The sequence below is a fragment of the Erinaceus europaeus genome, chromosome 4 (genome assembly GCF_950295315.1).
Source record: "Erinaceus europaeus chromosome 4, mEriEur2.1, whole genome shotgun sequence".
Taxonomy (NCBI): Eukaryota; Metazoa; Chordata; class Mammalia; order Eulipotyphla; family Erinaceidae; genus Erinaceus; species Erinaceus europaeus.
This window is the reverse complement of record NC_080165.1, coordinates 36,266,211-36,280,291: the sequence shown is the minus strand read 5'-3', so window position 1 is coordinate 36,280,291 and position 14,081 is coordinate 36,266,211. Positions and strand designations below refer to the sequence as shown.

At 37.9% G+C, this 14,081-nt stretch overlaps 1 protein-coding gene across 2 annotated transcripts; it reads right to left on the bottom strand.

The window, feature by feature from the left end:
- Positions 1-458: 458 nt before the first annotated feature.
- On the bottom strand, positions 459-5,678 carry LOC103123916 (olfactory receptor 2B2). 2 transcript variants are annotated; one of them, XM_060190884.1, is made up of 2 exons: positions 4,771-5,678; positions 459-495 (listed from the first exon to the last, which is right to left on the bottom strand). In XM_060190884.1, the coding sequence occupies exons 1-2, from the start codon at positions 5,676-5,678 to the stop codon at positions 459-461; spliced, it is 945 nt and encodes a 314-aa protein (XP_060046867.1). The 2 variants fall into 2 exon arrangements, with proteins under 2 accessions (XP_060046867.1, XP_007534653.1); XM_007534591.1 differs by lacking the exon at positions 459-495 and having other exon boundaries at positions 4,737-5,678.
- Positions 5,679-14,081: the final 8,403 nt, after the last annotated feature.

The following is a 14,081-nucleotide window of genomic DNA, read 5'->3' as shown; positions in this document are numbered from 1 at the left end:
GGTAATTAAAGGGTTCACAGTGGTGGAAGTTGACAGTTGTTTCAATAGTATTTTAATCCATGAGTTGGAGCTCAGTGATTTAAAAGCCTCTTTTTTTTTTTTTTCTTCTCTGTAGGCTATGGGAGCCTCAGGGCTTCTAACTTAATCACTGACTCCAAACTAAGAGATAAGGCAGGGTGTGGCAGAGATAGTCTGGTGGTTATGCAAAGAGACTTTCACAGCCCCACAGCTATGCCTCAGAGGTATAGGTCTTCTCCTGAATTTGCTGGTTAGATCTCTGTCCCCCGGTTCCCCTCTCTGCCGCTGCTCCAGATTCTGAGGGCAGTAGCAATGGAGACTCAGAGTTGCACTTGGTGAGTCTCCGGGGAGTCCTCTCCTCCCTTCAGCTGTCCCCTTGTTGGTGGGACAGACTGGAGGTGGTATCTCAACTGATAGAGTGTTGGACTACTACCAGCCACTTAGTCTCTCCCTAGGCTCCTCTCTGTCACCACCAGTCTTTGCACTCACCGGTGATTTGGTGGGTTCCTGTAGTTGTTCTAGTCCTGTCTTGTTTCAGTCCCAGGTGGTCTCCTTTGGTATTCCTAGTTGATCCAGGAGAGGAGAGAAACAGCCAGTCATTTTTTTTGTAGCTTCTGGATTATGAGTTTCTTGGGGGGGGGAAAGCTATTCTCATTTTTTTTGTATTGTAGAACTGTTGCTGGCAAGTGACAACTCTCATTTTGATGAAGAAATAAGATTTTAGTTGACTAGATGGAAAGAAAAAATAGTTAACTTCTTGATTTTTAAAAAGTTTTCTAGAATGTTTTACTTTTTTAGTGTGAATTATCTGAATTATGATGATCTGATTTAAAGTATTTTTAATTTATGGTAGGATTATTAGCACATAATTTCTTAGTAAATCAAGGGAGACTTGCTTCTCAGCTTGTCTGGAATAACATTTTTGCTTACTGTTAAGGACTTCTGGTCAATCACTTTATCACTTGATATTAAAGGCTTAGTTGATAAAGGAGAATCCTAATCTGTTCATTCTAATCTGTTCATGCTTATATGGCTTCTTCTTCTTCTAGTGTTTGCCCTTCTTCCGTAGCCAGTCAACAGCGTCAGGTTGAGCCTGATGTAAAATTTCAAGACCTCCTTTGAATCTGGAGAGGTGGCAGTCGTTGACTATGTGGGTCATAGTCTTTCTGTAGCCGCAGGGGCAGTTCGGGTCATCTCTGGCTCCCCAGCGATGGAACATAGCGGCGCACCGGCCATGGCCTGTTCGATACCGACTGAGGAGGGCCCAATCATAATGTGCTAGGTCAAAGCCGGGTTGACGCTTGCAGGGGTCTGTGATGAGGTGTTTGTTCTTTACCTCAGCTGACTGCCAACTCTGTTTCCAAGAGTCTGGAACAGAGAAGTTCAGTGTAGGAGTAGGAGACCAGATTGGGTGATGAGACGTCAAGCGTTGGACAGGGTGGGCGAAGATATCCGCGTATATTGGCAGGTCCGGTCGAGCGTAGATGTGGGAAATGAACTTAGATGATGCCGCATCCTGATGAATATCTGGCGGGGCGATGTTGCTAAGAACTGGCAGCCATGGAACCGGGGTGGAACGGATGGTTCCAGAAATGATCCTCATGGAGGAATGTAATTTGGAATCAACCAAGTGGACATGGGGGCTACGGAACCATACTGGGGCACAGTATTCTGCAGTGGAATAGCATAATGCCAGAGATGATGATCGTAGTGTGGAAGTGCTCGCGCCCCATGAGGAGCTGGCCAGTCTTGCAATGATGTTATTCCTCGCGCCCACCTTTGCTGCATTTTTTATAGGATGTTCATGAAATGACAGAGTGCGATCGAGAGTAACGCCAAGATAGACTGGCTGGGCATCATGCCGGATTCTCATATCGCCAAGCTGCACATTAAGCTCATGTGAGCCCGAGGCATGGTGTAGATAGAAAACAGATGATACCGTTTTTGCAGTGCTAGGGATTAGTCGCCATTTTTTACAGTAATCAGATATCAGAGACATGTATACTGAAAATTCTGAGTCACTACTCAAAGAAACAGAAAAAGACACAAAGAAGTGGAAAGATATTCCATGTTCATGGGTTGGAAGAATTAAGAATCATCAAAATGAATATACTACCCAGAGCCATATACAAATTTAATGTTCAAGAACCCAACCACATTTTTTAGGAGAATAGAACAAGTGCTACAAATGTTTATTTGGAACCAGAAAAGACCTAGTATTGCCAAAACAATCTTGAGAAGAAAGAACAGAGCAGGAGGCATCATACTCCCAGATCTCAAATGTATAGGGCCATTGTCATCAAAACTGCTTGGTACTGGAACGTGAATAGACACACTGACCAGTGGAATAGAATAGAGAGCCCAGAAGTAAGCCCCACATCTATGGACATCTAATCTTTGACAAAGGTGCCCAGACTATTAAGTGGGGAAAGGTAAGTCTCTTCAACAAATGGTGTTGGAAACAATGGGTTGAAACATGCAGAAGAATGAAACTTAACCACTGTATTTCACCAAACACAAAAGTAAATTCCAAGTGGCTCAAGGACTTGGATGTTAGACCAGAAACTATCAGATACTTAGAGGAAAATATTGGCAGAACTCTTTTCCACATAAATTTTAAAGACATCTTCAATGAAATGAATCCAATTACAAAGAAGACTAAGGCAAGCATAAACCTGTAGGACTACATCAAATTAAAAAGCTTCTGCTCAGCAAAAGAAACCACTACCCAAACCAAGAGACCCCTCACAGAATGGGAGAAGATCTTTACATGCCATACATCAGACAAGAGTTTAATAACCAAAATATATAAAGAGCTTGCCAAACTCATCCACAAGAAAACAAATAACCCTATCCAAAAATGGGGAGAGGACATGGACAGAATATTCACCACAGAAGAGATCCAAAAGGCCGTGAAACACATGAAAAATGCTCCAAGTGTTTGATTGTTAGAGAAATGCAAATAAGGACAACAACGAGATACCACTTCACTCCTGTGAGAATGTCATACATCAGAAAAGGTAACAGCAGCAAATGCTGGAGAGGTTGTGGGATCAAAGATACCCTCCTGCACTCCTGGTAGAAATGTAAATTGGTTCAACCTCTGTGGAGAACAGTCTGGAGAACTCTCAGAAGGCTAGAAATCGACCTACCCTATGATTCTGCAATTCCTCTCCTGGGGATGTATCCTAAAGAACCCAACACACCCGTCCAAAAAGATCTGTGTACACATATATTCTTGGCAGCACAATTTGTAATAGCCAAAACCTGGAAGCAGCCCAAGTGTCCAACAACAAATAAGTGGCTGAGCAGGCTGTGGTCTATACACACAATGGAATACTACTCAGCTGTTAAAAATAGTGACTTCATTGTTTTCAGCTGATCTTGGATAGAGATTGAGAAAATCATATAAAGTGAAATAGGTCAGAAACAGAAGGTTGAATATGGGATGCTCTCATTCACAGGCAGAAGTTGAAAAACAAGATCAGAAGTGAAAATACAAGTAGAACCTGAACTGGAATTGGCGTATTTCACCAAAGTAAAAGACTCTAGGATGGGGGATGGGGTATGTAGGAGAATACCTGTCTAATAAGGATGACAGAGGTCCTAGTGGGGGTTGTATTGTTATACGGAAAACTAGGAAATGTTATGTATGTACAAACTATTGTATTTACTGTTGAATGTAAAACATTAATTCCCCAGTAAAGAAATTAAAGGAAAAGAAATAAAGCAGAAAAAGAAAAAACAAGAAATGTCAATAGAAAAATAAGACCTTTGTGATATTTTGGAAGTAATACCTCAGAAAGACCTAATTTTATCTCAACTGTCAAAATTTCATACTGTAAAACAAAGTCTTCTTGTATTCTACTATTTCTATATTAAAACCAAACTTAGGTTGAGTCAGGCAGGTGACTGCAGTATACAGCCTGCATGAGGACCGGGATTAGATCCCTAGCACTATGTGAGAGAACAATAAAGACAAAACAAGTGGAACTCTAATGGATGCTTTGGTCTCAATTCTCATTTTTTCCATTCTTACTTTCTTTCCTAAAAACAAGAGTTAGGGACATAACAGCTTGTGACAACATGTAACTTACATGCCTGACATCACAGAGACCACAGGCTCGATACCTACTGCCACACTATCTAGAGCTGACCAGTGATTTGGTCTCTGTATCTCTGCACTCTCATAAAAATAAACAAATCTTTAAACATAAATAAATAAATGATAAAACTAGTAGCAGGAATAGTAGTGACTATGTCCTCTACCTTATTGATAACAGAATCATAATCTTGTCAGTGTAATAAAAAAATCCACAATATAGTTCAAAAGTAACCAAAGAATGAGACCTGAGACCACATGGAAGGCAGGGAGTCACATTTATTTTTTACATTAATGTGTTACAGGCCAATTCTTACCAGATCTGTACACACTTGTACCAAAGTACCCAGCTTTTATCAGTTTCAAACTGGGAACGTCACAAACTGACTGGTTACAAACAATGTCCATCAAGGTGCTGACAATAAAGGTGAGAGCAGGTTGGCTGCAATCAGAGCCTGGCACTCGGGATACTGGAATGTGGAAGCGGGGGGTCTACCAGCAGCCTATGGATTTTCCACTACAATTTAATTCAAGGAAGGCCACAGTAGCTGTAAGAGTAATAAAAATAAAGAAATGTGGAGATAATTAAACTATTGAAGTTACTAACAAGACTCACCTATTTCTTGATTAAAAAGATCCTTGTAATAAGCCTCTTAAATGCTCCCTTTACATCTTTGTTTCTGAGTGTGTATATAAGGGGGTTCAACATGGGTGTGATAATTCCATAGAAAAGGGACACCATTTTTCCTCGGTCCTTGGAGGCAGGGGATGGTGGTTGCAGATACATATAGATAGCAGTGCCATAAAAAAGTGACACCACAATTAGATGGGACCCACATGTTCCAAATGCCTTGCGCCGACCTTCAGCTGACCTTATTCTCAAAACTGCCTGGGCAATAAAAGCATATGATATAAGAATGAGAGTCAAGGGTATTAGAAGAAACAACACACTGATAAAAAATAGTTCTGCCTCATTTGCTGTTGTATCTGCACAGGATAACTTGAGCAGAGCAGGAACTTCACAGAAGAAGTGATCTACTTCTTTGTGTCCACATAGTGGCATCTGAAGGGTCAGGGTAGACTGTAATACTGAGTTACTGAACCCACTGATCCAGGATGCAGCTGCCAACTGGAGACAAAGCCTTTGGTGCATGATGACAGAGTAATGGAGAGGTCGACAAATAGCTACAAATCTATCAAAGGACATGACTGCAAGGAGAAGACATTCAGTGGAGCCTAATGCCAGGAAGATGAAAAGTTGGGCCACACAGCCACCATAGCTTATTACCTTCTTGGTGCTACATATGTTTATCAACATTTGTGGAACTGTACTTGTGGTGTAGCAAAGATCCAGGAGTGAGAGATTAGTAAGAAAGAAATACATGGGGGTGTGGAGTTTGGAGTCCAGACGCGACACAAGAATTATTGCTAAATTGCCAAAGATGGTCAATATATAGGAAACCAGGAACACCACAAACAATGGAAGCTCCAGCCATGGTCGATCTGAAAAACCTAACAGGATGAATTCCTGTGGTACACTATCATTTGCCCAACCCATGTTAAATAGTTCAGCTTTTGTTTCCCTGAAATAGAAAAAGTCACAAGTTAATAAGTATATTTATGTGATGTCAATTATAAACATTCTGTAAACAAATTACATAGGTTTATAGATTAATAGTAGTAGTAATGTGGAAAACGTATTGATGAAAATAAAGTCCAGGTATTTCAAAATATACTTATAACTACCAGTGTATTAGCAAAACAAATGTCAAAGACATTAAAAACACTTTCAATTTTTATATTCATAGAATCCTTTGATATCTAAAAAATTTAAACATTTTTTTGTTCCCATTTCTTTCTAGCTAGTGACCTACACAATTTCTGCCATTTGGCATTTCCAATACCTGTGAGACTACTTTGTGTAAACTAGTTAAAATGATTTCAGCTGCTCTCCATTCCTCTCTGAAAAACCATTAACAATGTAGACAGTATCTAGTAAGCTATCAGAAAAATTTAGAGATGTTATCTTTTTCTAGAAGCTCAGAATTCATATAGGATTATTTAATAATAGAATTTGAAATCTGACAGACCTGGGCTTCTATTTCTATCTCTATCTTCCCTAATTAGTCTTATATTGCCCTGGGAATGTCTCCTATCCTCTGATCTTTGGAAGCTTTACTTGTAAAATAAAGATAGAAATATGTATATGTAATGAACTTGGGAAAAAATAAAAAACAGAAGCAAACTTTAAAAATAAAAAATTTATTTATTTATTCCCTTTTGTTGCCCTTGTTGTTTTATTGTTGTAGTTATTACTCTTCTTGTTATTGATGGCGTTGCTGTTTGATAGGACAGAGATAAATGGACAGAGGAGGGGAAGACAGAGAGGGGGAGAGAAAGATAGACACCTGCAGACCTGCTTTACTGCTTGTGAAGCGACTCCCCTGCAGGTGGGGAGCCGGGGGTTGGAACCGGTATCCTTAAGCTGGTCCTTGCACTTTGCGTCACCTGCCCTTAACCCACTGCCCGACGCTCAGAAACAAACTTTTTCTAAGACTCGTGAAAACTATTTTTCGGGAGGTGGGAGGGTAGGATACAGACCTTTGGTAGTAGGTGTGGTGTGGAACTATACATGGTAAATTTCCAATCTTGTAAACTTTTAATCATAAAGAAAAAAATAAAAAAGAAGTATGTGTATTTCAGAGCACTGCTCAGCTCTGGTTTATAGTGGTGTGAGGGATTGAACCTGAGATCTTGGATCTTCACACATGAGAGTCTCTTTGCATAATCATTATCCTATCTCCCCCACAAACTTTAAATTTCTTAAACCTACCAATGAAAAATGTTTCTGTTAGGCAAAACTTTTCATTTTTTCCTTAACTCCAAACTACTAACTCCAACATTAAAGATCCAAGCAACCATTTGCTCTGAGGTATAGATGTGAACTTTAGTGGAGACCACTTGGCAGAGGTGCCAGTGAGCTAACTCACCTGTGATGGTATCTACTTTGCCATCTCATGACTGAATTTTAAACCTTTAACACACCATGTGGGAGGAATGTGATATGGGATCAACTGTAGTGTCTGTGTGTGTGTGTGTGTGTATCTGTCTTTCTATGTCTATATGAAAAAGTCACCGTGGAGTAGTGAGTACATTTGTGAGGTCCTGTATCTACACAGGTATCTAGCTAGAAAGAAATGGGAACAACAAATGTTTAAAGTGCCTCATACTAGTGAAAAACCAATAGTGAGGTAGGAAGTCTGAGATACTTTGGGAAGAATTTGTTCAGAATATTGTTTTCTTTAGAAATATTAATATGTCTGCTCCCCTAGTAAAGAACATTTTAAATGATTTTTTAATTTTATCAATATCAGGATATAAAATTTTCACTCTTAATCTTCATCAAAGTGTTAAGACACGTGTACTTATTTTTTTCCTATAATTTAATTTATTCTAGGATTGTTAGTCCCTGAAAAAATTCTCTTACTCTCAATTTGATAAAAAAAATTTGAGATACAGTCACAGGTAAAGACATGAAATGGAGTTCAAATGTATCTTTAAATTAGAGAACATTTGTGTAGCATAATTCCATTAATTTAAACACGGTCAGATTGGAGTAGTGGCTCTGTCTGTGGACTCTGAGACAGACAAACAATCCTTATTCTACACAGTTCATGAGTCATCTCATGCCGAGTACCAAGCATGTTTTGTTTTCTAACATGGGTCAATGGCCTTTCCTGACAGATTAAATAGCTCTAATATTTCTAGAACTCAACCAAAGATTGCCTTTGAAGTTTTAACTACTGTAGACTACAAGAAAACAGTTCATTTTTTCCCAATCATTCGGATTGAGCACCTATAAAAGTAAACCACTCCTGTTATCAATATATTAGTTGTGTATCTTGTCCTATGTAACCTTCTCACATGCTCTATAGTCAGTGAGGGTACAAGAAAGGAGTAATTTTTTAAAACTCATTCCAATAGGAATCTTTGGAGTGGAAAAATGAATGAAAATGAGAGGTGGAGTAAAAAAGTAGTGAGGTGTGGAAACTTGGGACACCTCAGAGCACCAACTTATTATCTTTCACTTTATTCATTAAAAACTTTTAATTTTCAAACTTTTTACATTTTAGATAAAGACTGAGGGGTGGGGGAGAGGAGCAAGAGGAGGAGGAGGAGGAGAGAGAGAATGAATAACACCAAAGCAGCCTTCAGTGTCGTGAGCAGGGGCTGAGCTCAAACCTGGGTAGAGTGCTACATTTTTTTAAAATGTAAGCTTTTTAAAATTTATTTATTTTGTTTTTTAAATATTTATTACTGGGTAGAGACAAAGAGAAATTGACAGGGAGAGGGAAGAGATAGGGAGGGAGAGAGACACAGAGACATCTGCAGCCCTGTTTCACCACTCATTAAGCTTTCTCTCTGCGGATGGGGACCAGAGGCTTGAACTTGAGTCTTTGTGCACTGTAATGTGTGTACTTAACCAGGTGTGCCACCACCTGGCCCCAAAATGTAAACTTCAATAGTCTTAAAAACACCTTTTAAATCTGCACTTTGGAAAGTGTATCAAGGCAGTTTTAGTCCTAGATCTACCAGTTAGTCATCGTGTGTTTGCGTAAGTTAATTAATAGCTTTATATGTCAGGAACCCAGTGGTGGTTCATGTTAAAGAGCTCAGGTTATGTGCTATCATTGGATTCCAATCCCTGGTCCCTACATAGCATATCTCCTGCAGGAGTGAAGCTTCACAAGTAGGGAAACAATGCTACAGTGCTGTAGATGATTCTCCTTGTGTTTCTCTTCTTTCTCTCTGTGTCTCTCACCTTTTATCAAAAAAGAAAAAAATGGCTGCAGGGAGCAGTGGAGTTGTACAGGTACTGAATCCCAATGATAGTGCTGGTGGCAAAAACAAAACAAGCAAAATCAAGATGTCAGATTGATCTGTAGAATATAGGGCTATATTTTTCTTTTAGCATAAAAGTTGTTCACCTTTTAGGTTTTCTTAAATTATCTCACATGTCTATGCAATAAGTTTCTAAATACCACATAGAAACCATCTTGCTAGAGCATACAGATGAGTAATTGTAATTTTGTACATAACTGAATTGCAAATTTACTTATCGGTAGAATAAATTTTATCAAAATATTTTATTCAGTTTATGAAAGATCAATTTTTCAGTGTGAAATTGAATTTATATGCTTAGAGTAGTTATCATCTTAGGATCCTAGATCTAGTAAGTCTGAGACTAAGATTAGAATATTTTTATATTAATTTTTATAAAATTAGATTAGAATGTGAGAGTCTCTTGTTCTAAAGTTACATCCCAGAGATTCAAATGCATTTTGAATAGACTTTATATTGCATATAACTTGTCCATATAAATAGTACATATTTATTATAATGTGTAAAAGTCAAATAAAATATTTACTACATATAAAAGTTTATAGAAGATGAAACTAAATTAATCATATTTTTTCTATCAGATAATTTGATCTTTGTTGAGATATGAAATGTAAATAGTCCATGATATAGGTGCTGAGAACATTCAAAAGTTGGTATGAATTACTTAATAATTTTTTAAAATGTATTTTACTTACCTCCATCTTAACCTTTGGAGATAGGTGAATTTTATGTTCAACACGTTTTGAATTCAAATAGAACTAATTTAAAATATGTAGATATAGCCCTTTAAATATCATTTAGGCATAAAAATGTTTAATGAAATTCATTTAACTTCTTCAGTATGTAGCAAGTCAGGATGTTTCCATTAAGAGTTAACTGGAAGATAAGAATGAAATATTACGGATGACCAGAATGTGGTTTACAAGCATCATATCATATGGAATAATGGCATCAACCGACTTAGTTTTAATGAACAGTGAAGATCTTTATTACATGAGCTAAGAGAAGATAATTTATTTGCCTTTTTGAGCCTTGATTTTCCTTAGATAAACTTCCATCTCCTTGCTCTCTAGCACTTAGCCATTTCAAGTGCTATTTTCAGAGGCTTTTTCCCCCAACCAGTTTTGTAAAAAGGATAAAAGTGTGGTGTACTTTTCTCTATTAGCACTGGTGATTGTTTTGGTTTCTGGCAGAAACCTCAAATACTGAATTAAAAAACTATTTTCACATAATTTATAGCAATTACCATACCCAGTGGGAAGAGAATAGGAGGAGATCTCTGTGAAATGACACTCTGATCAAAGGTTTTTTTTCTGCAAACACATTCTCAAGGGACTAAATTTCTTAAGTTTTCCAAAACAGTAACAAAGGTGAGTAAAGTCAGGGGACAAAATACCTTACTGAAGTTGAATTTTAAGTTAGGATAACTTTTCTTTTGTAAACTGTTCGTTGTTTTCTCTACAATCGCTTAATAATTTTTATCAGGAAGATATATTTTTTTAGTGATTCTGTTTACCACAACAGAACTGAAGAACTTTTTCTTATTGACTTGGTTGAAGATGTATTTTATTCATGTTACTAATTTAAAAAAAATTAAAAACTCAATACACCTATCTTTACTTTCATGGACTTTTAGCCTTTCATGATTTGTTACTAAGTTGCCAAACAATTCTAGGTTATAGATTGATCTGCAAAATGAAAAAAAAAATTATAGTATTTAATCCAGTACAATTTTTTCCCCTTAGGCAAGACGTATTATAAGGAAAATAGCAACAATCTCCAATATGTGATAAAATTAAACTAGAAAAAATGCTGCAAAGTTGATGAAATATTATAGATCACATGGCAAAATGAATTTTAACTCAGATAAGAAACACGGAAAATTAAAATGTGTATAACTAAAAGGAAGAGATAGGCAGATATCTGGAGGTGGTTGTTAGTCAAAAGGGAGTGGTAATCAAAAACTGGTACAGGTAGAACTCTGTAAAGTACAAAAAGACAACATAATTTCAGAAATAAACCCAAATTAAAGAAATCCATGTTATTATATATGAAAAGGATAAAAAAACAAGTATGACTGATGGTGATTAATGGTGTACTTAGTTAAGTGCACATGTTACCATGAAGAAGGACCCAGATTCAAACCAGTGTGTATGGGGAGGACTTCACAAGCAGTGAAACAGTGCTGAAAATGCCTTTCTCTGTCTTTCTCTCACTACCTTCCCTTCCCCTTTCCCCTCTCAATTTCTGTCTTATCAAATAAAAAAAAAGGGGGGGGAAATAAAAAGTAAAGATGCAGGAAAGATTACAAAGTACTAGAGAGAAAATGACACCATTTAAAAAGACAGGACTATGTATGTAAATATGCAATATGCAAAGTGCTATATGTAATTTATATAAAAATTTATTATATACAGATAGCTCCAAGAGAGTCTTTTAAGAGAGTCTTTTAAGAACTGTTCTTACTATTCTCTGCTTGAACAGCATCTATTCATTTATTTTCTTCCTTTTCATACTTTTAAAAGTATATCATACTTCTATGGTTTTTGTTTCTGGATCTGTCTTAACTGTGAACCACTATGTCGAGAGTTAAATATTCTTTGTTTTTCTTTCTGTGGCACTCATTTCAGTAACTCTTTCAAGACAGGTCTGTTAATGGTATATCTGGTACTGTTTTTGTTGCTCCTTCATATATGAGATCAGACGAGATCAGGTGTGTTCAGGGTGGTATGGCTGTAAGACATATTTGAATGATGGCTTTATAAGGCAAAGTATGTGTGGCTGGTGTTTTTATCTTTTTTAAATATACTTTTTATTTATCAAATGGAAATATTGACAAGACTATAGGAGAAGAGGGGTACAATTTCACATAATTCCCACCACCAGAATTCCGTATCCAATCCCCTTCCTTGAAAGCCTTTCTATTCTTTATCTTTATCCTTTTGGGAGTATGGACCCAGGATCATTATTGAGTGCAGAAGGTGGAAGGTCTGGATTTTGTAGTTGCTTCTCCACTGAACATGGGCATTGGCAGCTCGATCCATACTCCCAGCCTCTCTCTCTCTTTTCCTAGTGGGGCAGGGCTCCGGGGAGGCAGGGCTCCAGAACACATTGGTGTGGTCATCTGCCCAGGGGAGTCAGGTTTGGTGGTCATGGTATCATCTGGAACCTGGTGGCTGAAAAAGAATTAAGATATAAAGCAAAACAAGCTATTTAATAATCATGAACCTGAAGGCAAGAATATAGCAGATGAGATTTGGGGTTTCCATTTTGGAAATAGCTAGTAGGTCTATTTTAGGTATATTCCAATGGGCTCATGACTTTACTAGTTTTTCCCTGAGCATGACAGCTAACATGTAGGTGGACCAAAGGTATTGGTGTCATAGTTGGAGAAAGGACCAGAAAGCTGGATTAGGGAAGAGAGTAGCTCCAAAATATGGGAAAAGTATACAAATATTGTTAACTGTAAACCCCATTGATTTCATCTGGGGCCCATATTCAGCACAGGAGTCTGTGTAACCTCTGCATCCCTGTAGGTCTGAGGTCACATTCTGTAACTAGGAACATTCCTAGCTGCCTTCATTTCAGGACCCATTTTCGTTGAGTGGTAGAATTTGTTGCCTCACCTCCCTTCAGAGAATGGAACCTACCACTGTTGAACCACATTGAGGGCAACGTCCTATAGGGGCCCACAAAGGGGTCCATTATGTTGTTCCTGATGGAGATGACCAGTGACAGTGATGAGAAGAATCTGTTAAAAGACTAGGCCTATCATGTGGGAATCGCAGGACTCCCTGACTAGGGTCCCCGGTGATGAGGTGACCTGGTAGTGACTAAAGAACCATCATTAAAATATGCCAGTCTCTTGCCCTTATTCAGCTTTTGTAGTCCTTACTTTGTCTGACAAAGATAGCATTGGAGTAGGTGAGGAAGGTATCTAGGTCTAACCAGAAACTATTTGATTGGGTACTTTATAGTGTCTTTTTTAAGTCTTTCTACTTGCTTGCTGCATTTATTGGCTCACTGCAAACTACTGTGCACTTTTGCTTTAAGGTCTATATTTTCTCCTAACTTATGGATACACATACATATGCCCTATCTCATGGGCCCTGGTCTATATCTAGGTTTTGAGGCTTTGTTAAGTGAACCACCCAAAATGGAGTTAAGGAGTCCTATGAACTAGGAAAGTTCTTACCAGAGTAACGGAGCTGGAGGGCTGACATTCCATCCCTGACATCTCTAGACACAGTCTGAAGTGAAACATGTCGAGGTGGTACAGTCGCATTTTATTAGGTTGAGATCAGCAGATGCAGTATCAATTGATATGAACTGAGAGAAGCATGCAGGAAAAAGAGCCTCACCCCAGAGGTTCCAGGACTGGGGAAATATGGGTTTTATAGATAATGGGGAAGTTTCCTGCAGTCTTAGGGTTTAAGAAGGTAATAGATAGTTATTGCTATAACAAAATTATTTGGCAATTGGGTCAACTTTGAAAATCCCATTGTTAGGATTTGTTGTATCATACAAGACTTCACCATAATTTATGTCCTTTAATGCTATTTACATATAGATGTATCTTATACAGTGATGCCACCAGTTGCTTCTGTTACCCCTGGTCTAAGCTTATAGGTGAATTAATATACCAAAGAAAAAATCATTATTAGAGATGTATTAACAAATTAAGGCCCAAACAAAAAGATATGTGTACACCTATATCCATATCAGCATAATTCATAATAGCCAAAACCTGGAAGCAACCCAGGTGCCCAACAACTGATGAATGGCTGAGAAAGTTGTGGTATCTATATATACAATGGAATACTATACAGATAATAAGAATAATGAATCCACCTTTTCTGACCCATCTTGGATGGAGCGAGAAGGAATTATGTTAATTAAATGAGATAAGTCAGAAAGACAAAGATGAATATGGGATGACCCCACTCAAACAGAAGTTGAAAAAGAACAGAAAGGGAACCTCAAAGCAGAATATGACTGAGTTTGGAGTATTGCACCAAAGTAAAAATCTCTGGGGGTGGTGGTGAGGGCAGATGTTCAG